The sequence below is a fragment of the Ornithorhynchus anatinus genome, chromosome 9 (assembly GCF_004115215.2).
Source record: "Ornithorhynchus anatinus isolate Pmale09 chromosome 9, mOrnAna1.pri.v4, whole genome shotgun sequence".
Taxonomy (NCBI): Eukaryota; Metazoa; Chordata; class Mammalia; order Monotremata; family Ornithorhynchidae; genus Ornithorhynchus; species Ornithorhynchus anatinus.
Window position 1 is genome coordinate 40884864 of NC_041736.1, and position 25811 is coordinate 40910674.

Below are 25811 nucleotides of genomic sequence, written 5' to 3' on the forward strand. Positions count from 1 at the left end.
GCCGGGCAGCGGAGTGAAGAATAGACCGGAGCGGGGCGAGAGAGGAGGAAGGGAGGTCAGAGAGAAGGCTGACACAGTAGTCTAGCCGGGATATAACGAGAGCCCGTAATAGTAAGGTAGCCGTTTGGGTGGAGAGGAAAGGGCGGATCTTGGCGATATTGTAGAGGTGAAACCGGCAGGTCTTGGTAACGGATAGGATGTGTGGGGTGAACGAGAGGGACGAGTCAAGGATGACACCGAGATTGCGGGCCTGCGGGACGGGAAGGATGGTCGTGCCATCCACGGTGATGGAGAAGTCTGGGAGCGGACCGGGCTTGGGAGGGAAGATGAGGAGCTCAGTCTTGCTCATGTTGAGTTTTAGGTGGCGGGCCGACATCCAGGTGGAGACGTCCCGGAGGCAGGAGGAGATGCGAGCCTGAAGGGAAGGGGAGAGGACAGGGGCGGAGATGTAGATCTGCGTGTCATCTGCGTAGAGATGGTAGTCAAAGCCGTGAGAGCGGATGAGTTCACCGAGGGAGTGAGTGTAAATGAAGAACAGAAGAGGGCCAAGAACTGACCCTTGAGGAACTCCAACAGTTAAAGGATGGGAGGGGGAGGAGGCTCCAGCGTAGGAGACCGAGAATGATCGGCCAGAGAGGTAAGAGGAGAACCAGGAGAGGACAGAGTCCGTGAAGCCAAGGTGAGATAAGGTATGGAGGAGGAGGGGATGGTCGACAGGCAGGGCCTGGGGGCAGGGGTTCTGAAACCTAGTGTGGCATCCAAGTGACTGCACCAACATCAGGTCTCTACTGCTAAGAGTCTGCAAAGACGTGTGACTCTCAACACCAGAGTCGGTCCGGCATCTTCCCTCTAAATTCCAGCTTGGAGCCGAAGGTTAGAGTTGTCTTGTGCAGATTTGGGTCAGAAGAGGGATTTTCCACTACAAAATTATGTTCAGAAAACATGCCTGTCCCTGAGCAGCCCCAGCTAGAGTGATACTTCCAAGAGGAAAGGGTCCTGTCCCTTGGAGCCTCACTGATAGGCCCAGGGATTAAGTGGCTCCTCCATTCCAGGTCCTCGGCCCCAGAACCCCTCGTTTCCTGCTCGGCCGACGCAGTAATCTCTGGGAACGATTTAATGAAGGGCATTGCCCTCTGCTGCAGCTGGGTCTGGTGGGAGAGGGGTTGGCAGGTCAGGGTCAGGACCAAGAGCAGGCAGGGGAGGCAGGGGCCGAGTCCTCGAGGCATTTTCTGGACTGGAGGGGCTTCCAGAAGCAGTGGGGGATGCTGGAGGTCAAGGCTGGAAAGGCGCTGGGAATTTGCACGGGGAGAACAGAAAGGAGCTGCTAGCCCGGCTGGCCAAGCGTGTCTGAATTCCAGGAGGGGCCATGGCCGTCTGTCAGTTTTCAGCGTTCTACCCTGATAGCTTGCAGGGTTCATTCTTTCCTGTGTCCATGGCCTCAGCTCTCCTTTAATGTGCCAACACGTTGCTCGGCTCAGCACAGAGCCTGGTACCTTGTTGGGGGAGAGAGCTGGAACTCAGTGTCTTGGGGCGTCCACAGCACAGTTCGTGGGCAAGATTGGGTCAGAAACATCAGTTAAAAAGAAAACAAAAGGCCATGTTTGTCACTCTATTAAAACCGAGCACCTCTCAACCTGAAATCCTGTGGCAGGTCTGGTCTCCTTGTCTTTGGAAGGATATAATAAAGTTGGAGGAGGAATTAAAAGGAGACCAACGGGGATGAGGAAGCTTCGTTAAGAGGACAGACAGAAAAGATTGAGGTTCTCGGAAAGTTGACAAGCAGAGAGGGGACACAAAATGGATGAAACGGGTTGCCAGGGTGAACACGGACTTGCCGCTTTCCGAACCTTGTCACCCAAGGATGAGGGGAAACCCATTGAAGCTTGAGAGTCATAGGTTGTAAACCAACGGAAGGAAACATTTCTTCATCCAACAGGTTGTAAACCTGTGGAATGTGTTAACTTGGGAAGTTGTGCAGACCAAAATTCTCAGTAGGGCTTAAGAGGCTTTTGGATACATTCACATTCCAGTGGTCCCTAATGGAAAATTGGTGATGTTGCAAGGATTATCCCTACACGTTCAGATGGATGCCAAAGAGGGCGGTTACCGCAGATTCTCCAAAATCCCCATTGCAGGCAGAACCCCTGGCTGGCTGGAACACTGGTGAGATCCAGTAATGGCATCACCTCTAGTCTTATGTTTGTTCAGCCCCCTCAGACCCATGTCTGCTTGGAACAAACCTAACCACGGGCTGGAAAAGTTCCTCAGATTGTCTCTGAGTCATATTGAAGCTGGTGATATCAGACTCGTTAGCCGACTAATGGTAGGATAATTTGATACTAATGATGCTACCAATAATGAGAATTGGACTTTCTGTCCCAATTTTGCCTGGAAGGACTGAAAATCAGTAGGCTCTCATGCAGTGGATATTGTTCACTGGGAGGTTGTAACCCTGTGGTTGCCTCCTAATGCTGCCATTAAGCAGTTGCTGTCCAGGGATGTTGGTGACTCTGACACTCCCTACTGACACCTGTGGTGTCTGAGGTTCCCCCAGTGGGGGGCTGCGGGTATGGGTGACAGGATTTGGGTGGGGGAATCTGATCCGCGACTCATCAGGCAAGTGGGTGTGGTGATCCCAAGGATCTGGAGACGGGGGTAAGGTTGGAGTGGGAGGCAAGCAGCCGCAGGAGTGGAAGCCAGAAGGCCAAACATATGGTCCTGTGTGCACAGCAAAATCATAACATTAGGTCGACCCTTAATATTAGCATTACTCCTCCGATTTGGTCAAAACTGAAAAGTTCTAGAGATCTGCACCTCAGAAAATGTGACTGTAAGCTCCTTGAGGGCAGGGAACTCTGATGTATTGTATTCTCCTCAGTGCTTAGTCCCGTACAGTGCTTAGTATCTTCTGCTCGCAGCAAGCGCTCAATAAATACCATCGATTGATTTATTGATCGATTGGTTCCCTGCAGATATAGCGAGGGGACTACTTCTCCTGTCAATAACGAGGTTCTTTCTCTGGTTGGGAGCGAAGGACAGAGAGTTCAAGAGAAGTGGCTGGGTGAGGTCTAGCTAAAGTGCAGGGGTCCTTTTCCCCTTTGACACAAGTTGCTTGGTACCATTTCTGCCAGTGAGGACCAGAGAGGGAAGGGGCTAGAAGAGGCAGAGTAACACCCCCCCCCCCCCCCGACAGATTTAGAAATTCCACTGTCTGTAGAAGAGAGGACTGGAGACTCTAGAGAATCAACAACTCTCTTGTATTGCACTCTCCAAAGCTCTGCGCACAGTAAACGCTCAACAAATATGATTGCTTGCTTGATTGATTAACCAAGCCCTTGGGCCTCAGAGTATACATAGACTTCTAAGATAAGAAGGGGTTTGATGTCTCAAACTTTTTCATTTCTAAACTCCATTCCCCTGCCGGCTCCCACGTCCCCTGCACCACTTTGAAGCCCCCCACCCTCCAAAACCAGAAATGCCCAGCCCAACTTACAGGTTTATCAATCAATAAATCAATCAATGATATTCACTGACTGCTTACTATGTGCAGAGCACTCTAATAAGTGGTTAGGAGAGTATGTTAGAACAGAGTTGGCAGACATGTTCCCTGCCTCCAGCACACTTACAGTCTAGAGGACTTGACAGACATTAATATAAAAGACTTTAGAATTTAAAGATATCACTACCAAATCTGTTCTGGGTAGCTGAAGGAAATGGCTATCCCCACGCACGTAATCCAGCTCCCACTGGTCCCACAAAGGAGTCATTTGGATCTTTGCTGCTCTGATTTCTTTAACCCCTAGTTTGAGAAATGCTGATCTAGTTCACATCTCTGCCTTCAGGCAGCACCACACTTAAACTAACCTAGGCAGATGAGAATCTACCCTATTTTTCGAGATCCACAGAGAAGGGGATTCCACAACTTCTCCAGACTGAATAGCAACATATGTACTGTCCTTCAGGTTTAGGTTTAGTGCTGTGCAGGTCACTGAGAGACAATCTCTTGCCGAACCCATGAAAATACATTGGGGTACATTTCTGGGCCTCGGGCCATTTACAATGAGCACCGCATCCCAAATAATTAAATGATATTACTGCCCTGCCTGAAAAAGAGATCAGGATGGAATGGCCTATATTCATAGGACTTTAATTTAGGACTGGAAAAAGGCTAAAGTATGTTTTCTACTACCAGTGGGTCAGGCTCTAGCTTTATTTTTGCAGAAGTGTTGAGGGTTTGCCTTAAGCCATCTACACTCTCTCGTCCAATCGCCCGTGTTGTGGATCATTGTGAGTTGGCTGGCAACGATATGTGGGTCCAGCCTCTCGATGTGGAACAGAATATCTCTGTAAACCCTCAGTAGCGGTGTAAACTGCTGTCCTCTTGCCCATTTTTCCAAGCTGTCATTGAGTGTGGCCAGAGGGGGTCTTCTCAGTTTTCCTTTGCAAAAACGAGGGGGAAAATAAAATGAAAGCAAGATTGAAAATTAGAAGTCAAAGAGTCTAACAAGGAAACCAAATTGAACAACCTTGTAGGGAAGTGGCCCTCCCTTTCAGCTTTTTTACTGCTAGGTGGGTGCTGTGGTGGCTGGAGGGTATATTTAGAGAATGGCTATTAATAGGTCTGGGTGAAACTGGTGAGGCAGAGAGGGGGGTCACAGTACTGGTTCTCAAACTAGAGGATATGACCTCAGGGGGTTCAAATGGCACCTCAGTGTGAACTCTCCCAAGGAACTGCTTTGGCTTTGGCTTCATCTCCTCCCTTCTCTCCACTTCCTGCAACCCCCACTCCTCTTTCTCTGGAGCAGAGTCAGCTTCGCTAGAAGATGAAGGAGGGAGGAGAACAGAACTAGAAATTTATCTGTGGCGGCGGGGACAGCGGCAGCTTATAACTGGTCTGTTCTCCTCCCCTCCCCACTACCTTGTACTCTCCCCCATCTCATTCCAGGCTCTCGTTCTGCCCTGTCCTCTGCTTCCCTTTCCCCTCCAGGTCTTATCTTCGCTTACTCCCTCTGCTCCTCCCTCTCTCTCTCACTGCACTTTCTCCCATCTTTCCTCAAGCCCATGGAAACACACACGAATAATAGTCCCGAATGTTAACTCTACCAAAAGTGCATCTGGTGGGTGTTTTCTATCAGATTTCACCATTTCCTGTTCTTCTGCCACCCTCCCAGTGTCACTCCGCCTCTCTTCCTCCCTGACTCCACCCCCAACCTTCCTCTCGCCCCTTTTCCTCTTGTCACTTCCCATTCCAAGGGTGGGGAGGAGAGAAGGAGAGTGGCAGTATGAAAAAGTATAAGAACCATTTGTCTAGGCCATATTTCCTAAGCTTGTTGATGAATAGATCACCTAGTCAAGAGCAAAAATCAAGCTAGATTGCAGCTACTATTTCCCTTTGATCTACTTAGGGTCACTCTGTGTCATAGAAGTGGATAAGATTAGTCTGCTAGGATTTGTTCTTTGTAAAACCAAGATAGTTCTGTTCTTCATTGCCTTTCAATCGGCCCCCCTCTTCTCCCAAATCTGCCATATAGATGCCATTCCTCTGCTGATGTGGGTGTGTTTTCTCACATTCATTCTGGCCCCAGGGGTGCTATACCCCCTTCCTGTTGCTTCCTGTTAGCCATTTTCTATCCGGGTGCACTACCCTGAGCAGGAGAGCAGGAGAGAAGAAAGGTGGTGAAAGTCACAGAAGTTCATAAAGGCTTGGTGGAGGAGAAAGCTAGTGATTAAAATGAGAGGTGAGAGTTCTCTAGTTTCAGTCATGTCTGTGCCTTGTTAGCTTGAGTTCATGACGTGTGGAGGTAGCATAGACCAGATGGTCAGTTTATGGTGAGGTGGCTTGGCTGGGGCCAGTAGGCCATTAAGTAGAATGGCTGAGCATCTCCTGCCGTTTGTCAGCTGTGTGACCTTGGGCAAATCACTTAACTTCTCTGTGCCTCAGTTACCTCATCTGTAAAATGGGGATTAAGACTGTGAGCCCTATGTGAGACAACCTGATAACCTGGTATCTGCCCTAGTGCTTGGCACATAGTAAGCACTTAACAAATACCATCATCATCATTATTATTATTATTGTTATCTCTAGTCTGGAACCCTTTGAAGGATGAGCAGGGTGTCCTCTGTCCACACTGACCTCAGAAATCCTGTCAAATCTGATTTTTCTTTGGGCCTCCCTCAGTCAATAGTGATGGAATACTGCCCCTTCTTTCCTGGAGACCTCTGGGATGAAAACTGAGACAAGATCATCCTGTTGACTCACTGATCGAAACTCCCAGTGGGCTAGGTGTCATCAGCAGTGCTCAATCTCTGAGCCCAATATGGCCTCAGACACTGTGGAGAGAGACACTGTTGGAGAGACACTTTGAGCAGGTTGTACGTGACTTCTCTCACCTCCCCCAGTTCCCTCATCCATCTCCCTGCTAACCATTAATTCATACATATACACGATATCCCTCTCTCTCTCTCTCATTCACTCACTCATTTAATCACTCACTCTCTTTCTCTCTCTCTTTAGTTAATTTTTCATCTATTTAATCATCTTCTGAACCCTTCCCAGTTCAAGCATGGCTTCAGAGGGCTCCTACTGAATGCCCATCAGCAGTTCCTTCCCCCTGGCATCTTCCTCACTCTGGGATGCTTCGCCTCTGGAAACGGGGAAGATACTGGCAAAAGGGTACGCATGAGCACGCCCGTGGTTAAGCTGCCGATGGAAGAGAAGTCTGGCCCAGAAACGAGCAGTCTGGCCAGAAATTAGCACCATCAGCAGGCAACGATAACATAAGATGGAGGCAACGGGAGTCCCAGAGCAGATGGAGCTCTTTCCCGCTCCCTCCTGGAGGCCTGTTCAGCGGGGCCAACCTAGGCAAAGCTGCACCCAAGTGTAATGGGGAATTGGGTCTACTTCTGAGAGGAGCCCTAAATCACCACCATTTTATGGGGCTCCTAAAAACTTCAGCTTATAGAATGCAAGAAAGGTCTTTGAGTCAACGGGAAACAGAGTCCAGGGACGGGCAGGCAGGCTTTCCTCTGGCACTGGTCTGCCCAGATGCCACCCAAAGGCCCTGTCTGCACTCTTACACACCTGCTGGGGCGGCTGCTGCATCTTCTCTAGAAGACCACAAAGGGAGCTGGGCTAAAGTGAGTGTCGTATCAGATTGGCAGTGAGCACGGACGATTGAGGAAGTCAACAGGTGGACTGTGCTATTAGGGAGAGGCCGCGGGGGTCCCTAGGTGGGGGGGGTCTCAGAGGCTGTGGACCAGCTGCCTCTTTGGCAGAGATTTTTCGGAGGTGAAGCTGACAATGCCGGTGCGACACAGTAGGTACAGTGGGACGGACGAGGAGATTGCTTTCAAGAGGTGAACAGTATGCGAGTACAGCTGCCTCGTGTGCTTGTGTGCGTGCGTGCTCCTCCCTCTGTTCTCCCTCGGCCGCAGTTTTCTGCCGTCTGGAATCACAACACTTTGATAAATCAACTGAATAGCGCAGCAGCAGCAGCTGGACCTGGCGCGCTGGAAGCTGTGGGTGGCAGCCTGGGAGCTGGCAGGGGGAGTCCTTTATCCTGCTTGTTTCAAATCTAAATTAAATCTGGCAACTGGAAAGGGCAACAACCCAGCCACACACCACTTCCACTTTCCAAATAAACCAGGAAAGGGCAGTGTTTAAAAATATCCTGGGGAGGTGCGAGGAGTTCATTACTGCCACAGACCTGGGTCAGGAGTGTCAGGCAGAGAAGGACAGTTCTCTCCCTGGCTTTCGGTCCGTCCTCCTCCCCGACTACTGGTTGAGTCGCTGACTCTCATCCATGTCACGAGCTGGAGTGACCCAAGGGCCTCCTGAGTGAGTGAGTGTGTTGGTGTATGTGTGTATGCGTGCGTGTGAGCGAGCGTGTCCAGCAACGGGTAGTTTGAGGGATTCACAGGCCTGACTCTGTGCCATGGCAGTCAGTGACTCAATACTGTTTACTGAGTGCTTACTCTGGGCCAAGCACTCAACTAAGCTTTTGGGAGAGTACAGTGGAAATAGTAGATGCGATCCTTGCCCTCAAGAAATTTACAGTCTAACAGGGAATGCAAACACTAATTAGAGGTAGGGGAAGCAACAGAGTTTAAAGATATGTACATATGTCCTAATCCAGGGGAATAGCCAAATGCTTAAGGGACATATATCCTAGTGAGTATTTTGGTGACACAGAAGGCAGAGGATGTGGGAAATGAGAGTTATGAGAAGATGTGATTTGCTTTGAAGGGCTTTGAAGGTGGGGGGATTATTAGTCTTTTGGAAGTGAAGGGGAAGGGAGAGTTTCAGGCAGGAAGGAGGTTGTGAGCAAGAGGTCTACAGCAAAAGAGACAAGAGTCCGGTGAGTAGGTTGGCTTGCTATGTACAACCAAGGTGGAACTACCTCTGAGCAAGTTTTTATTATGCCAGGCTTTAGGGAAGAACTTGAATGGGGCATGGGAGTATCTTTTGGGGTGAACTGAGCCTGTGCGTATCTATTGGCCCTATCATGGTCAATCTCCAAACTGTCCACTAAGTTGTATGCTGCTTGGGAACAGGTATTAACGTCTTTTTACTCTATTGTGCTCTCCCAAGCACTTAGCACAGTGCTCTGCACACAGTAAGTGCTCGATACATATGTACGATTGATTGACTGATTGGTCTCCCTGTCTCGAGCCTCTCCTCACTCAAGCCATACTCCACTCTGCTGCCCAGATCATCTTTCTGAAATGTCATTCAGCACATCAATCAATCAATCAGTGGTATTTCTTGAATGCTGAATGTGTGCACAGCACTGCAGTAGGCCCTCGGGAAAATACAATACAGTAGAAGTGGTAGACATGATCCCTTCTCCTCAGACTTTCCAGCGGTTGCCCATCTCCCTCCACATCAAGAAAAAATGCGTTAACATTGGTTTCAAGGCTCTCCGCCAACTCCCCTCATTTTACAATCGACTCTCTTTACCTGATACCGTCCCCCCTCCACAAAAACACACATTGCAGTCTTCGTTCCTCTTGAGCCCTCCTTCTAATGATACCCTTCTCTCATCTCACCTTCCTCTGACTCTTTATTCACACCGTCCCCCTGGCACGGAACTCCCTTCTCCCTATCTCAGCACCCCTCGCAACCTTCAAAGCCCTCCTTAAAACCCTAACTCCTCCTCCAAGCCTTCCTCAGCTAATTTACCAGTATCCTGAGTCACAGAAACCCAACAAATACTTTTAGTGCGTATGAATTTATGTCTACACATCCCCAGTACTTGTGTATATATGTATATTTGACTGGACATTCAATTTATTTATTCTGATTCCACTGTTTCTATATATTTTTATGTCTGTCTCCCCCTTTAAAACGTAAACTTATTTTGGGTCAGGAATGTGTCTTGTGCCTCCGTTGTACTTTCCCAAGCACTTAGTTTACAGTCCGGTGACTCTGACTCCTTTGATTCCATGGTTCTATACGCTTGGGTGGTGGCTAGCAGCCAGCACGCTCATTAGCTGTGCTTGGGACCTTATGCGGGGTGCTTGTCCACTATGTCCACCATTTGGGGTGCCGTCCACTATGTCCACGAGGCGGGGTGCCTGTGTGTGCATATAGTAGTTCAGGACTTGAAGAGCCTGAGCAGACTGAGAAGCGGTTCAAGGCAGAGAGGGGCCCTGGAGCTAAATGTGCATTACAGCTGCACTTATATTATCAGATATGTAAAGATAAATAGGAAATGGGGCCATTTCTCTATTGAATGGAGGCAGTATCATCTCAGAAAGTGGACTGGTCCATGAACGTGCACATGCTCAACAGCTGAAGCTAGACATGCCACCCCACTGCTCCTTATGTTCTGTGTGACCGTCTCTAATGTAAGCTAGATGCCTTTTTTTTTGGTTGCCCAACACGACTCAGACCCTCAGGTTTTGTTCAACACCGGACTCCATCCTTTAAGAGAAACTCAGAGAACTTAGGTTTCAAAGGAGAGCCTAAAAGATTATTAAAGATTGGAAAACAGTACTCAGGAGGAAAGATGAAGGGAACTGGAACTGTGATGTCTAGACAAGAAAGAGCTGACTGATAGTTTAATAATGTCTTCAGTCAGATGCCAAAGCTGTTTTCACTTCAAAAAAAAAAGTCTTGGAACTTTCAATCTCTGGGTCCAAGAATGGCCGAGATTGAGAGGGAGGAGGTACTACGAATACTGAATAGTGACGGTCCTAGAGACTAGAGTGGGAGATTCCAAACAGTGGTTTGTTGGTGGCTATGACAGGCCAACCCGTCTCCCTTTTGCTTTTTCTAGGCTGAGTGTTTGCTCTTCTGTTCTGATTGTTGATATTTTGAAGCACCTACTCTTCACTTTTCTACTCCTTTATTACAGCGCCATGAGTATCTGCAGCTCTCCTCCCATTTCGCGGCAGACTAAACTTGAATAAATGGGTCAAGAGAGTCAAGTTAGATAAAGGTAGAAAGTAGCTACAGTGCGGCTTCCAAAAGCCTGGAAGGGGAGGCGGGTGAGGATGGGAGGAAGGGTGGAATCTCCTCAGGAGGACATTACAATAGGAGAGTTGCTTATCCGTTTGGAATATATGTGTTCTTCATTCCTGGGACTCGAGGTGAAACCTCAGTATTATGAGAATTTTTAAAATTCCAAAGCAGATGGTAATAATGAATGCTGTATCTTGGTCGTCATGGATTAGGGTTATTCAGTCCCTTCATTTCCTCTCAAAAGCGGTTCTCCCTATAGGCCATTCTCATGACCCTGAAGATTCACCTGTATCCTGGAAACCGAGAGGTGGGGCCATATAAGCCGGAGAACAGATGAGTTAGTTGCCCTAGTACAGTTTGGGGAACCCAGAGAAGCAGAATGGCCTAGTTGAAAGAACTCAGGCCTGGTCTGAGCTTGAGGCGTGGTCTGCTGTATGACCTCGGGCAAGCCACTTAACTTCTCTGTGCCACAGTGACCTCATCTGTATAATTGGATTGACTGGGAGCCCCAGGTGGGACACGGACTGTGCCCAACCTGCTTAGCTTGTATCTACCCCAATGACTGGCACATATCAAGTGCTTAACAAATGCCATCAATACATTTAAAAGAAAACATCAAGACCATCTCCCCACCACCCTCCCACCCCCCACTTTTATCTCAGCCTCAGCTGTTGCTTTGGGCAGTGCCAGGAAGTGGAGCGGACCCCAGAGTTAAGGGCCACGTGCTTCTCGTGAGCAGAAAAGGTAAAGAGAGCGATATGATCTTTGGAAACCGCCTGAACTCCAGGCCCAGCAGGACGTGCTGGGATGGGGGGGAGGGGGAATCAGGCTTCCCCATAAGGGACTGAGCTCCCTCTCTGTTGGCAGCAGACCTCTTCTCCTTTCAGTGGCGTCACCTCTGAGATCCTGGACAGAAGGTAGGGAGTCCTGGGTTCTTTTCCCCTGATCCCAAGACCTCTGATTCTTATTCTCTTATTTCCACTCTGTCAGAGCAAGGGGAATCATCTGTATTTATTCAGTTGTATTTACTGAGTGCACTGTTTCAGCACTTGGAGAGAGTACGACATAACAATATAAGACACTTTCCCTGCCCACAACGAGCTTGCAGTTGGGGGGTGGGAAGACAGATATTAATATAAATAGATAATTTACAGATATGTACATAAGTGCTGAGGGGCTGGGAGGGGGGATGAATAAAGGGAGCAAGTCAGGGCAACGCAGAAGGGAGTAGGAGAAAAAGAAATGAAGGTGAAGGCCTCTTGGAGGAGATGTGCCTTAAATAAAGCTTTGAAGGTGGAGAAGTAATTGTCCGTTGGATATGAAGAGGGAGGGCGTTCCAGGCCAGATGCAGGACACGGGCGAGAAGTCGGTGGTGAGATAGTTGAGATGAAGATATAGTGAGAAGGTTAACGTTAGAGGAGCGAAGTGTGCAGATTGGGCTGTGGTAGAAGAGTAGCAAGGAGAGGTAGGAGGGGGGAAGTTGACTGCGTGCTTTAAAACCGATGGTAAGGAGTTTCTGTTTAATGCAGAGTTGGATGGGAAACCACTGGAGGTTCTTGAGGAGTGAGGAAACGTGGACTGAACGTTTTGTCGAAAAACGATCTGGCCAGCCGAGTGAAGTATGGACTGGAGTGGTGAGAGACAGGAGGCGGGGAGGTCAGCAAGGAGGCCGATATAGTAATTAAGTGCTTAGATGAATGTGGCAGTAGTTTGGATGGAGAGGAAAGGATGGATTTTATCGATGCTGTGAAGGTTGAACTGACAGAATTTAGTGATCGAATATGTGGGTTGAACGAGAGGGAGGAGCCACAGATAACGCCAAGGTTACAGACTTGTGAGACAGGAAGGATGGTGGTGCCATCTACAGTGATGGGAAAGTGAGCCGGAGGACAGGGTTTGGGTGGCAAGATAAGGAATTCAGTTTCAGCCTTATTAAGTTTGAGGTGACGGGAAGACATCCAAGTAGAGATGTTTTGAAAGCAGGAGGAAATTCGAGCCTACAGAGAGGGAAAGAGATCAGGACTGGAGGGAGAGAGACGGAGGATTAGTCCCCATCGGTCGGGGCTCTGCTCAGGAAGAAGAGGGAATGGAAGAGGGTTGCTCAGTCCCACCCACTCAGGGGAAATGGGTCTGGTTGTTTTTCGGAAAGAGGCCTGGGGTTTTCTCCACGACCAGACACAGAGATTTGTGTGTATACCGTGGGAAATTCAATTAGCTATTCCAAATTAAATAAGGAAAACCGACGGGAACCGGTAAAGTCTTCCGGGGCTTTACTAAGTCACTTTCTCACTCTGATACTCACTTTAGAAGGGGGCGGGCAGTGAGGCTCAGCTGTGCCCCATAGGGCTCTTGGAAATGAATCAACAGAACTGGATCCTAGAGAGACACCCAAGGCCTAGCTCCTCACACTCCTCCCCTTGACGTGGCCTCGAGTGTGGGAATCAAGGCCCGGTCCCTTCTCCTCTGAACGTAAGAGGTGGGGCCGCTCTCTGATCTCCTGGATTTTAAAGCGGAAAATCCATGAATCAAAGGCGTCCGGGTGAGTGGGTCACACTGAACTCTTCTGTGCCAAGTTTCTTTCCATTCGTTATGTTCCAAGCCAGCAGCTCTCACATCTCACACCCCAGGCCTAGCGGCCCCCTTCCCAGCATTAAGACCTGGGAAGAGGACGGGCTATGAGAACCAAGGTGAAACCAAGGGACGGATGATATGGTGGGGGTAGGAGCCTTCTCTGGATCACGGCCCCTTCTCCCCTTGACCTGGAAGGCAGGGAGGCTCAGTTCTTGACAAGGTCCGAAGGGTATGGCTATTGAATCTTCCCTTGAACAGAAAGATTCCCTCTGCCTCCTGTAAGTGTGTGACCTCTCCCCTTCGGGACCTGGATATGTTTCAGAAAGAACCACTGATTCCAGGGACCTCAAGAACCCAACAGCTCCTGGGTTCAGAGGTGAATGAAAGGAAGGGGGCCAGCTAGGTTCTTAGCCCCCCCAAGGGAGAAAATTATTTTTTTATGGTACTTGTTAGGCGCTTACTATGTAGCCAAGCACTATACTAAGTGCCGGGGAAGATACAAAATACTCAGGTTGGACACAGTCACTGTCCCACGTGGGGCTCACGGTCAAAATAGGAGGGAGACCCCATTTTACAGACGAGGAAACTGAAGCACAGAGAACTCAAGTGACTTTCCCTAGGTCCTATAGCAGGTAATGGCAGACCCAGAATTAGAACTGTGGTCTCCGACTCCCAAACCCATGCTCTTTCCATTAGACCATGCTGCTTCTTAATTCTTTTAGAAAAGGACTAGGGGCTGGGAAGTCTCATAAGCAGGAAATCTGTCCCCTGGGTTTACCCCTCAGGAGCCAAGGCCCAGGTGCCACCTGGAAGTACTGGCAGTGGAGTGTCTCCTTCCTCCCCTCCTCCCTCCCAGGGGCACCTTTTCAACTCCAGACCAGATCCAAATCCTGGTCTGAAGACAAGTGCCTGAGTGCTGTCTTCTCAAGGGCTCCGTTAGTTACCTGCCCAGCAACACCAACCCCAGAAGACAGGGAAGCTCAGCCGGCTCGTTCGTCTAGACCCGGATATGCCTGGGTGTGCCTGAGTACTGGCCTCTACATGATAAGATTCTCAAGGGCCCGTTTGCAGTGGGGGCTCAAGAGACAGTGATGGTGACGATGACGTTGGCCAATCTCCTCCCTGCTCCTCGGAATAGTCAGAAAGTGGGGTGGTTTCCTGCATCGGGGCCCTAGGGTTCCAAGACCCTGACCCTGTGGAGAAGCTTAGGCCTCCAAGGTCATGGGATTGAAAACTGGAGCTGCCATATTGCTGGAGGCAAGATCAAGGGCAACCTAGCTCTTTAAAAAGTAGGGGGCCACCATCTTCCGGGAGGGTTGTCCCTCCTGTTCTTTGACCAGAGAAGCTTTCCCCAGCCTCCTGCCCCTGCAGCCGCTGGACTTCAGGAAGCTCTAGGGGATAGTCATACACACCACTGGGCAAGGCCAAAATGTGATTTTCCTAAATATTTCTGATGCTGTTATTTCCGAACCTTAGTCTCGGTCATGCAAAGCCCAGCACATTCTTGGCTTGGGACGCTGTGTCCGTGCCAAGCCTCAGGACTTAGAACAGAGATAGGAGATACTTCAACAGCAGAAACAGGGGGCAGGGCTTAGGTGGAGGGGAGGCAATGGAAAAAAAAAATCTAAATAATTTTTTGAACATTTGAGTGACAGCTTCCTCTCTGGGCCCAGCCCAGGACCAGTAAAATCCATCTCCCAACCAGCAGGACACACTCTCCCCTCTGATTCCTGCCTCAAAAAATAAATGTGATGAGAGGGGAATTGCGGGGGGGTGAGGAGGAGGATATCGGGACTCTGGGACGACCTTGCTGCAGGCTTGGCCAGGACCCTTTGAACAAGAAGAGTGCAGCAAGACGAATGGCATTCACCTTGCCACATGTCTAAACCCAGCCCACCACTGACCCAGCTACTGGGGTGGGTCTATGTGGGTCCAGACTACGTTGGGACGGATTCAGGGTAGCGGGTCTGTGGGGCACACTGGCCCCAAGGCGTTCTAAGTCTGAAGCCTCAAACCGGACCTTGAGCCAGCCTCTAGGGGAGGGTTATTGGAGAGAACCCTATCTTTCTTTTTGAAACTACCAGCCGCTGATGCCTTGTCAGGGTTTTAGCCCATGCTTTCTGGTTTTGCAGTGGGAAAGGCAGCAAAAACCCCTTGCCCTTGCATGTGTGTTCTGTCCTGCTCCTGTCAGCCCAGCTTGACACGTAATAATAATAATGATAATAGTATTTGTTAAGCACTTACTCTGTATCAAGCACTGTTCTAAGCACTGGGGTAGATACAAGGTCATCGGGTTGTCCCACGTGGGGCTCACAGTCTTAATCCCCATTTTACAGATGAGGTAACTGAGGCCCAGAGAAGTGAAGTGACTTGCCCGAAGTCACCCAGCTGACAAGTGGCGGAGCCGGGATTAGAACCCATGACCTCTGACACCCAAGTCCGGGCTCTTTCCACTACCTGATGTTAATTGGGCTCCAACCTCCTTAGTCCTAGTAAGCACTCAATCAATACCACTGATTGATGGATCGGTACAGCAGCCCCATGCCCCGCCCAGGACAGGTAAGGCTAAGTGCAGAGCCTGGGACCAGAAGAGGCCCATTCTCTCTCAGCTCCCGACAGGTCCAATCTCCACGTCTCTGAGCACAGACTCTGAACCGTGGCTCCCCAGGGCACCTCGCTGAGGCTATCTCCCATGGCCACATCCATACAGACTGTCCCTTCGGATAAATCCCTAGGGACCTATCAGGTGACACACAACCCAGCCACGCTATCTGACTCAGTTCTAGACGGTCCTTATTTCCAGGGCCATTGGCAGCAGCACAACTCTCATGGGGGCAAGAGGAGGAGGCGGAGGAGGAAGGAGGCGGTCCCTGGTTAACACCCCCACCACCCCGAGCCTGGATGTCTTGAGGAGAGGAAATCTGGAGATCAAGCCTTGATATTATCACAGTCCTAAGCCTTGCTTCCCTCTAGGGGCTGTCACCCAGCTCAAAGCCAGACCACTCCCCCGTCCTCTATCACGTATACTGTTTCAATAAGGGATCTCTTGGGAGAGAGAATAAACAAACCCGACCAAACTCCGAGGAACAGTGAGCTCTCTGTGACCCGGGAGAGGGAGGGCGAGGAGGGGGCTCAAAGGAGAGAGAATGAGGGGCCCCGGTTCAGCCCAGGGTACACTGTGAGGCAGGAGTCGCACGCTCACCCAGAAAGCAGAGAGACAGGGACATTCCCGGGGTTGGGTGTTGTGGGGGGGGGTGCGGTGTGAGGAAGGGAGGGGAGCAGAGCACATCCTGTAGTCAGGAAAGGGAGAATGCTCACAGCTGTGAAAATGAAGGCTGCAATCAGATGGGTTCATTTGGGGGAATGATGGAGGTCCAAATGCCTCGAGAAATCTCAATTAAGGACAAAGGTGGGGAAAGAAAACAGCCAGCGGCAGAGCTGGCCCAAGCTGGAGAACGATGGGCAGCTGTTAAGAAAAGGGGCAAAAAGCTCCAGAGGGGCTGGCCGCCCAAATGGCAGCCAGTCAAGGGAATTCACCGAACAGTTCTCGGCAAACCCACGACAAAGAGAGGAGGGTGAGGGGAATCCGCCGGCACCAGGCCCCTCCGTTTTTTTCAGCAACTGCACCTTGATCCATTCCTCCTTCCCGTTAGGTTAATGCGCAATCTGTGCGTTCACGTTGGGAGCCCTGGGCAGAAACCACACTCGTTTTTTTTTTCTTTCCGCTGAGCACCTTAGCCATTCTAGCAGCAAAATTACTCTAAATTATCCCCCACTGCTAGGGCTGAAGAGGACTTTCAATAACCACACCGGCTTCCTCCGTTAGTAGCCTCAGGAGTAGCGGTCAGGAGGTCTGCTCCTGACCACTCCGAGGTCAGGAGGACTATGGCTATAAATGGGGTTGGGCCTGAGGGAAGAGATGTCCAAGATGTGATTAGAGGTAGGGCTTTCTTAGGACTGCTAGGTCCATAATTACTACTCTAAGCTCCCTGAAACCCCCTTGACAGTGGAACTCTGGGTGACTCTACCAGTCCCCCCAATCTGAGACCAATCAATCGATCATTCGGCAGTGGTATTTATTGTATACCGTACTAAGCGCTTTAGCACTGCAGTCTAGAGGGGAAGGTGATTTCTTGCTGAATTGCACTTCCCAACCGCTTAGAACAGTGATCTGCACACAGTAAGTGCTCAATAAATACGCCTGAATGAATATGCTGGAGGTTGGGATGAGTGGAACGCTTATCAACTGAGCACCTGGCTGCCCTGGCCTTACCCACGAGCAAGTCATTTCATAATTTGCGGTGACTGAACAATACAGTTTCCACCACACGTAACTGCCAGCTTGATCACTGGGTTTGGGATAGGTTACACTGCATTAGGCTACTGAGGAGAGGCAGAAAATCCCCTTTCCCAGAATTCTGTCTTGGATGGCTTGGTCGTGGTTGACCTGGAAAACTGTGGAGTCTCTTGGAGGCCTTTGGAAGACTTTTCCACCTAGCGGGGCAGCCCAGAGGCTCCACAAAAGCTGGGACTACAGACCACTGACCGGCCAAGTATGGGCCCACGGTCAAGGCTCGATCGCATCCATCCTGTAAAGGGGCCAGGATTGGGTGTCCCTGACTGTCCTGCCCAGATAAAAATTTTGATCCCTAATATTTTGGATGGGGGGCCACATGGTTTTATTTAATTTTTTTTATCAAATCTGTTAGCTGCGGCAGCTGAGGTCGAGTTTCGCCTCGTCCCAGACCTAGATCCTCCTAGGAATACTGGTATCAGGGGGTGTTGTTGCAATCTCCTACAGACTGCAATGAAATCTAGCTAAGTGGTCGATGGCTCGGCACGAGTCAGTTTCCAGTCTGGATGAGAAGGGCAAGTGGCCAGGGGGAAGGAGTCAAGTGGGAACATCAGGGGCAGGAGCAGAGCTCGAGGGACCTAAGACAAGAAAGCAGAGACCGTACGAGGGACTGAGAGGTGTCAGCAGAGCGGGAATACCGCCCAGATGTTGTGTGTCCTACTGCTCGGCGCTTTATAAATAAATAAGCAGCAGAAGCACATACCGTCTGCCTCCTTCCCACTGCTTTAGTCTTTTGCTTCCATGAGAACCAAATTCACTGTAGCAAATGTTGGGGGTTCTGGTGAGGAAAGGATATATCCCCTATATTTTCCTAACTCCTCCCTCTGGGAAGACCTCAGTGTCTCACTGACTCCTTCGGGGTGGAAACCAAGGCACTAGGGCTCACTCGAGGTCTCAGAGCAAGTGAGAAGCAGAACTGGGAGCAGACCTCAGTAAGAGGGTCCTAGCCCTTCTCTTTATTCACCACAGCATGCTGCATCTCCATTTAATCCCTAGAAAAAATCCCAACCCAACGAGAGTAGACTCCAAGAGGAAGTAAGCTCTGGGAGAGCTGACTAGGAACTCGGGGAAAGGGAAGGGGATGAGGATGGTAGGGAAGGGGATGAGGATGGTGGGGAAGGGGATGAGGATGGTGGTGGAGATTCCGATTTCTGGGGGGAGGGGAAGCGTGGGGAGCTTGTATGTGAAGGATGGAGTTTCCCCACCTCGACCCAAAGCCTGGGTCCTCAGCCTCTATCCCCCCAGTGGTTATGGGGGTATGAGAAGGAGCAGCTGATGGCCGGTGGCCAGAGAGAGCTCCCCAAAAGACCCTCCCCCTCTCCCTTCTCCCATCCCAATCTAAAGAAACCCCTTTTTTCCCCTTTCAGCCCCTGGCACTGCATTGCAGACCCAGATCCAGAACCGCTGGGTGCTGCTGCAGAGCATTTTCCCGGAGCTGCCCCCAGGGGAGGCGTCTGTCTTCTCCGGGGGGTCTGTCAATCACTGGAGAGGGAGGGGGTCGTGCTGTCCTGAAACAAAGGAGGTTCACGGAGCAGGGAAGAATTGCCTCTGAGCTTCCCTGCCCCGAGAAAAGAGGCGGCCTCCGGCCAGGGACCCTAAGATCCACTCCGTATCCACTGTCCTGAAAAAGGTACACACACTCACTCACTCACTCACTCACTCACTCACTCACACATACTCTCACCCACACATACACGTACAGAACAGGACTCGGACTCGGAAGCACTCTCGGTCGGGCAGTCCCAGAGACCCCCGATACCCACCCACTCAGCCACTCCCTTTCTCGGGTGCAAGGAGGGCCATGAGCACAGTTTCAGAGAGACATCCCTTCCACCCACCGTGACCGAGGCGGTGATCCGAAGTCTCAATCGGCGGCCAAAACGACACTTGAACTCGCCCCTCTTCAGAGCTATAGAGGGGTTCAGAGCCTCCCGCGCCCAGCGATTCTGCCTTCCTCCCTCCCTCTGACCGGGTCCTTCCCTTTGGGTGTCTCTCTTTCTCACACACATACACACACACCCAGACACACACACACACACCCCCCCCCCCCCAGGTTTCCCTGTTAATTGGGAACCTCATCACCGCCTCGAGCGGGACTGAGCTGAGACGGACCCCGAGTCCCGGAATAAGAGCTCCGTTTTCCTCGGAGCTGAAGGGACCCCTCCAAACTCCAAGAAACGGGAAAGGAGGAGCGAGGGGAGTGGAAGGGAGAGAGGGCCCCGCGTCCCCCATCCTCTTGGGACAGGCTGGGGGGAGAAGGCCGGCTCTCTCCTGTCCCTCCCTGCCTTACCCCCGACCAGTGGGAAGGAGCACGGCCTAGTAGCTGGAGCCCGGGCCCGGGAGTCAGAAGGTCCCGGGTTCTAATCCCCGTCCGCCCCTCGTCCGCCTTGGGCGAGTCCCTTCGCTTCTCTGAGCCTCAGTTGCCTCATCCTTAAAAGGGGGCGAGGGATGGAGGCCGCGAGCCCCAGATGGGGCAGGAACCCCGTCGGCTAGCATCCCCCGGGGCCCGGGAGTCAGAAGGTCCCGGGTTCTAATCCCCGTCCGCCCCTCGTCCGCCTTGGGCGAGTCCCTTCGCTTCTCTGGGCCTCAGTTGCCTCATCCGTAAATGGGGGAGAGGGATGGCCAGGCGGGGCAGGAACCCCGTCGGCTAGCATCCTCTGGAGCCCGGGACTCAGAAGGTCCCGGGTTCTAATCCCAGTCCGGCCTCTGGTCCGCCTTGCCTTGGGCGAGTCCCTTCGTTTCTCTGGGCCTCAGTTGCCTCATCCGTAAAAGGGGGCGAGGGATGGAGGCCGCGAGCCCCAGGCGGGGCAGGAACCCCGTCGGCTAGCATCCCCCGGGGCCCGGGAGTCAGAAGGTCCCGGCTTCTAATCCCAATCCGGCCATCGGTCCGCCTTGCCTTGGGCGAGTCCCTTCGCTTCTCCGAGCCTTAAAAGTGGGGGGGGGGAGGGATGGGGACCGCAGGAACCCCGTTGGCCGGCATCCCCCCGGGGGTGACCCCGGGGTCGGGCGAGGAGGAGGACGTCCCGAGCGGAGGATGCGGGGGGTCCCCCGACCCGTCCCCCCCCCCCGCCCCCCACCGCCCCGGCGGGTTACCGATGGTGGTGATGACGGTGATGGCGAAGTAGAAGGAGCCGGCGAAGCGCCACTGGACGCCGGCCTTGTGCGGCTTGAGCCGCAGCACGACGCGCTCCAGCTCCTCGTAGCCGCCCCGGCTGAGGTTGTAACGCGCTCGGAGCTGGCGCTGCCGCAGCTCCAGCCCCAACCTCTCGGCCGTCTCGGGCTCCGACTCCAGCGCGTCGAAGACGGCGGCGCCCACCAGCAGGTAGGTGAAGGTGCAGACGATGAGCGCCAGCGTGCGCACGTTCTGCCGCTTCATCGTCCCCCCCGGCCGCCCCGCGATGCCGCCCCGGAGGCGGCCCGGGGCATGGCTGCGCCCCGTTGCCCGCCCCCCGGGGCCGGGGCCGGGGCCGGGGCCGGGGCCGGGACCGGGGCCGCTGGCTCGGCCACGCCCGGGTGGCGGCGGAGCTGTCCCTTCAGCACCGGCCCCCCGCCCGCCCACCCTCCCGGACCCCCGCCCTCCCACCCTCCCGTCCGCCCACCGACCCTCTTGCCCCGCTCCCCGGCCTCCCGGCTCCCGCCCGGCCAAATAAGGACCGGGCAGACGCGCACGGAAGGGAGGGAGAAAGAACACGCTCTCCCCCACCCCCCGGCTCCCTCTCTCCTCTCTCTCTCACTCACACACACACACGCCCAAGCTGGCGTTGGCCCAGCGCTAAGCCCTCCCCTGCCCCTCCGTCCCCGTGCTCCCTCCCGCCTTCCTCAGCCGTAAATATTCGGAAAGTCGGGGGGGGACGGGACCGCCTTCCCAGTCGTCTGGATGGCCCGTCTGCCCTGCGGGAGAGGCAGCGTGGCTCAGTGGGGAGAGCCCGGGCTGGAGGTCGGGGGTTCCGATCCCGGCTCTGACACTTGTCGGTTGGGTGGCCGGGGGCAAGTCGCTTCGTTTCTCTGGGCCTCAGTGACCCCGTCTGGAAAACGGGAGCCCCGCGTGGGACAACCCGATGACCCCGTATCCACCCCAGCGCTCAGAACTGTGCTCCGCACATAGTAAGCGCTTAACAAATACCGATATTATTATTTCCTCTTCCGAAGCTCCTCCCGTCTGGCAGGGGCCCCTGCCCTGGCCGGCAGGTGGAGAGAGACTGGTAGGGGGAGAGCTACAGGGGTCGGGAGGGATCTCGACCAACACCCTCTGCCTCCCCCCACCCAGCTGCCCCCGAGCCTCCCCCGTTTCCAGCATCTCCGGGGCAAACTCAGCTCCCGGCAGAGCAAAGCAGGAGGGTAAACCACAGGTCTGACCTCCCCCGATTAGACTGTGAGCCCGTCGATGGGCAGGGATTGTCTCTAGCTGTTGCCGAATTGTCCATTCCAAGCGCTTAGTACAGTGCTCTGCACATAGTAAGCGCTCAATAAATACTACTGGGAATGGATGAACCTCGCCCCGGAGAGGCCTTTCCTCTCCATGTGCCCCGGATTCCTCCTGGGCCGGGTTTTCCCCTGGGTGCGCATGGGAGGGGTGACCGGAGTGAATGGGAAGGAGCTTGCCGGTTCCTAGCAAGTCGGGGTAATGTGGCAGCAGACTGAAGCCAGTGCAGAAGCCAGGGGCTGTGTCGGGGTCAGGGTCACAGAGGCAGCCCTGTCCGCCACACCCAGCATGCGGGTCTGCCTCGAAATCTTCCGGACAGCTCGAGAGGGCGCCGGGGTTTGCCGGGCAGTCCTGACTGATCGAGGGATGCTGGGCATGAAAGTGCTGAGGTAGGAGCGGAGGCGGCGGGGAATCTGGGACTTCTCTTGGGAACCTTAGGAGGCCCAAACACAGAGGAAAAGCCCACTCAAACTAGCCTACTCCCTTTAACTTGCTCTAATCTCTCCTGCTGCCAACCTCTTCCTCCCTACTTCCCCATCCGGAACTTCCTCCCCCTTAACATCCAACATACCAAAGTTCTCCCGTCTTTAATGCCCTTCTGAAATCACATCTCCTTCAGGAGACCTTCCCGATTAATCTCTAATCCACACACTTGATAGGCCTGACTTCTCATGCCAGAACTTTCTCACCACCTGAGCATTTAAGGACTCACAACACCCTGTAGCGTTTCTGGTCCTATTTTTATACATTCTTACTTTCTTCTGTCTGATTCTCCCATTATAATAGAAACTCCTCAAAGACATAAATCTACTCACCCTATTGTACTCTTCTGCATATTTAGTACAGTGTTCCGCACAAAGTAAGTGCGCCATAAATACCGCTGATCGATCAGTCGATTGATTTACTCTTCCCTTCCCCTCTCCCCTACCCAACCTGACTTGCTGCCCCAAGGCAGCTGTGGTTTCTAAACAGGTAGAAATGGAGTTGCGAGATTGTTAGAGCACTGTTCTAAGCACTGGGAAGGCATACACAGGTGGGAATTAGAAAAGGTCTCTGTCCCTCAGGTCCCTCACGATCTAAAAATAAAAAGGGGAAGAGGTTAGAGAGGGTTATAAACACATAAGGAGAGATGAAAAAAGCTACAAAGACAATATGATGACAAAATAAAGATCACTAAGGTACGGTAGATGGTGGAGCAGAATTTCAGGATCTTCGTGGCTCAGAATCTCCAGTCACAAGCGCAGCCACAGTGTAGGTTTTTTGAGCATAGGGAACGTGTATTTTTTCTGCTGTATTCTACCAAGTACTTAGTACGGTGTTCTGTACACAGAAGATACTACCGAAAGCAGTTGATGGGTTGCTTGATTCATTGATGACCATGTCTTTGGTTAATCAATCAATCGGTGAATCAGTGATATTTATTAAGCACATACTGCTTGCAGAACACTGTATGAAGCGCTTGGGAGAGTACGATACGATAGAGTTGGTAGACACATTCTCTGCTCCCAATGAGTTTACAGTCTAGAGGGTTAAAAGGTGGGCAAAGCAGAAAGAGAGCAGTATGTTAGCTCTTGAGATCCTTGAAGGAAAACCTGGAGGTCAGCATGGTTTAATGGATAAAGCACAGGCCTGAGAGTCAGAAGGACCTGGGTTCTAATCCCAGCTCTTCCACCTGTCTTTTGCGTGACTTTGGGTAAGTCACTTAATTTCTCCGTGCATCAGTTCCCTCATCTGTAAAATGGGGATTAAGACTGTGAGCCCCACATGAGACAAGGACTGTGCCCAACTTGATTTCCTTGCATTTACTCCAGCACTTAGAACAGTGCCTGGCACATAATCAGTGCTTCACAAATTCTTTTTTTTTTCGAAAAAGGTGGTGGTGGTGTTTTAGGATGGACCCACTCACTGGATACTGGAAGAGTTATTTTAATCTGTGGGGAAATGTCTTTGGAAATCCATGAAGACTTTCATGGATTTGAATGGGGTTCCCAGAGTCAGAAGCTGTTTAGAGTCAGGCCTCCTGGGCCACATCTGCTTGGAGCAGGATCATTTTTGGAAAATATGTTTTCCACTGGAAATCCGCATAGTGCAAATCCAACCGTTATCACCAGTGAAGGTTTGCAGACAGAATGCCTAGCGGGCAGACAAAGATAATGGTTGGGAGCCTCTCCTGCCCCGAAGCCCACGTAGGCATCTTAATATCAGAATACCTACTTATCATAGATAACAATTCAGGTATTTTCCAGCCCCCAGATCTGTCCCCTCTTTTCAGGGTCCCTCCGATGTCCTCCCGACAGCCCCTAGAGTCTGGGCAGTTTCATCCCCAAGCTCCGGGCAGTCCTACGCAACAACTATTAGTCAAGCAGATTTTCAGGCAAGCACAAGGATGCAATCAGGCAGCCAATAAACCTTGCCTGAATGGGCCTAAACAGCTGGCATCCTGCCAACCTCAAAAATGTATGTCAAAAGAACTAGTTGCAAATCTTCCTTTCGTTTCAGTCAAAGTGAGCCCGCTTTCCCTTGCACCTTTAAGAAAGGTGTGAGTTCAGGATTTTTTTCCCCAAATGAGCTGTGATGTTGCCCCGTGCACTGAGCCAGAGAGTGGAATCAAAGACATGGAAATCTGGGGGATTTTGGGTGGGGAAGAAGTCGATGTTTGGGTACGAGTAGTGGGGTGGCGTGGAAAGATAGCCAACCAGGCTGAACGATGGCCAAGGGATTCCTGGGTGTGAGCCAGCAACCAAAGGGAAGTTTGGAAGGCCCCTTTGGGGAGCCGTGTTGAAATGCAGGAAGAGCAGCAGTTATAATTCCCACCTAGCAGCTGGCAAGCAAAACCGAAGCAGCTGGCTGTGATCAGTGACGGATCAAGGCTAGGGTGAGCTTCGTACTAGGGGCAGTGTGACACTCATCCCGGGCTAAATCCCTCAACCCTAAACCATTCATAGCAATTGTTGCCAAACCTCTGACCATAGCAGATGAGCATGTCGGGTAGTTGTCACAGTATTATCGGTAAATACTGATAATTAGGAGTGTGGCTGAAAACAAAACTTGGTTTATCTTCTTCCTTCTTAGCCAGTTTTCTTTCTTCCCTCCCTGCCGTTCTTGTTATTCCCCACCTTCTTCTTTGACTGACTTTTTTCTTCCTCAACTTTTCTTTTTTCCCAAACTCTCCCTTTCTGAGGCAGGGGCAGTGGTGGAAGGAAGCAGCAGGAGTGGTGTACGATCCAGGATCTCTCTCCCAGATCGGCCAGAAACTCTTGGTGCTGGAAGAGGAAGAGGCAGTCCTGATTGCTCACCATCTTTCCTGCCCCCACACACAGATTGGGGCAGCCCCCCTCTGATGCTCCTTCAACAAACCTCAGAGAGGTGGACATTTAAAGAACTATCATAGATGGTTTCTCTTATTCTCCCAGGCTTCGATCTGGCCAACAGATCAAGCTCTGCGCAGGTTGGGCCTGGGTCACGGGTTCGGCAAATAGTTCCCCAGCTCTCTGCAGAGGCTCTGATCTGGATTTTACCGGCTCTAGAGTCAGGCCAGAACTGGGGTAAATTGGGTCTTTGAGTCCCCACCTGCGTAGGGCTCTCACAGTAGCCAAACTCTTCAACCTGCAGCTTTATATCTAAAAGTTATATATAATAAATGAAGTATCTATACTAATGTCTCTTTCCCCCTCTAGACGGTAAGCTTGTTTTGGGCAGGGAACGTGTCTACCTGCTCCGTTGTTTCATACCCTCTCAAGCACTTAATACAGCGCTCTGCACGCAGCAAGACACCCAATAAATACCACTGATCGATTGGTTGATTGATTGATTTCTCCCTTGCCCCAAGCTAGAATCCTGGGGTCCAGAGACAATCTGAGTTTTACCGCAAGAATCCAGTCATCCTTGGCCTGGAGTTCTGGATGAGACTGATGTGTCCTTGTTTCACTTTCAGGGACAAAAGGGGCAGTAGATGCCCAGTGTGGCTTAAGTGCACAGGTGGCCCTGCAGGCTGTTGA

The 25811-nt window shown here is 51.8% G+C and overlaps 1 protein-coding gene across 3 annotated transcripts in view; it reads right to left on the reverse strand.

Moving 5' to 3' along the window:
- Positions 1-20819, reverse strand: part of KCNK3 (potassium two pore domain channel subfamily K member 3) — a 48635-nt gene extending 27816 nt beyond the window's left edge. For all 3 annotated transcript variants that reach the window (XM_029071927.2, XM_029071925.2, XM_029071926.2), the window contains exon 1: positions 20484-20819. In XM_029071927.2, coding sequence (XP_028927760.1) covers positions 20484-20766 — 283 coding nt within the window. In that variant the 5' untranslated portion in view covers positions 20767-20819. The remainder of the gene's footprint in view (positions 1-20483) is intronic.
- Between the last annotated feature and the right edge of the window lie 4992 nt (positions 20820-25811).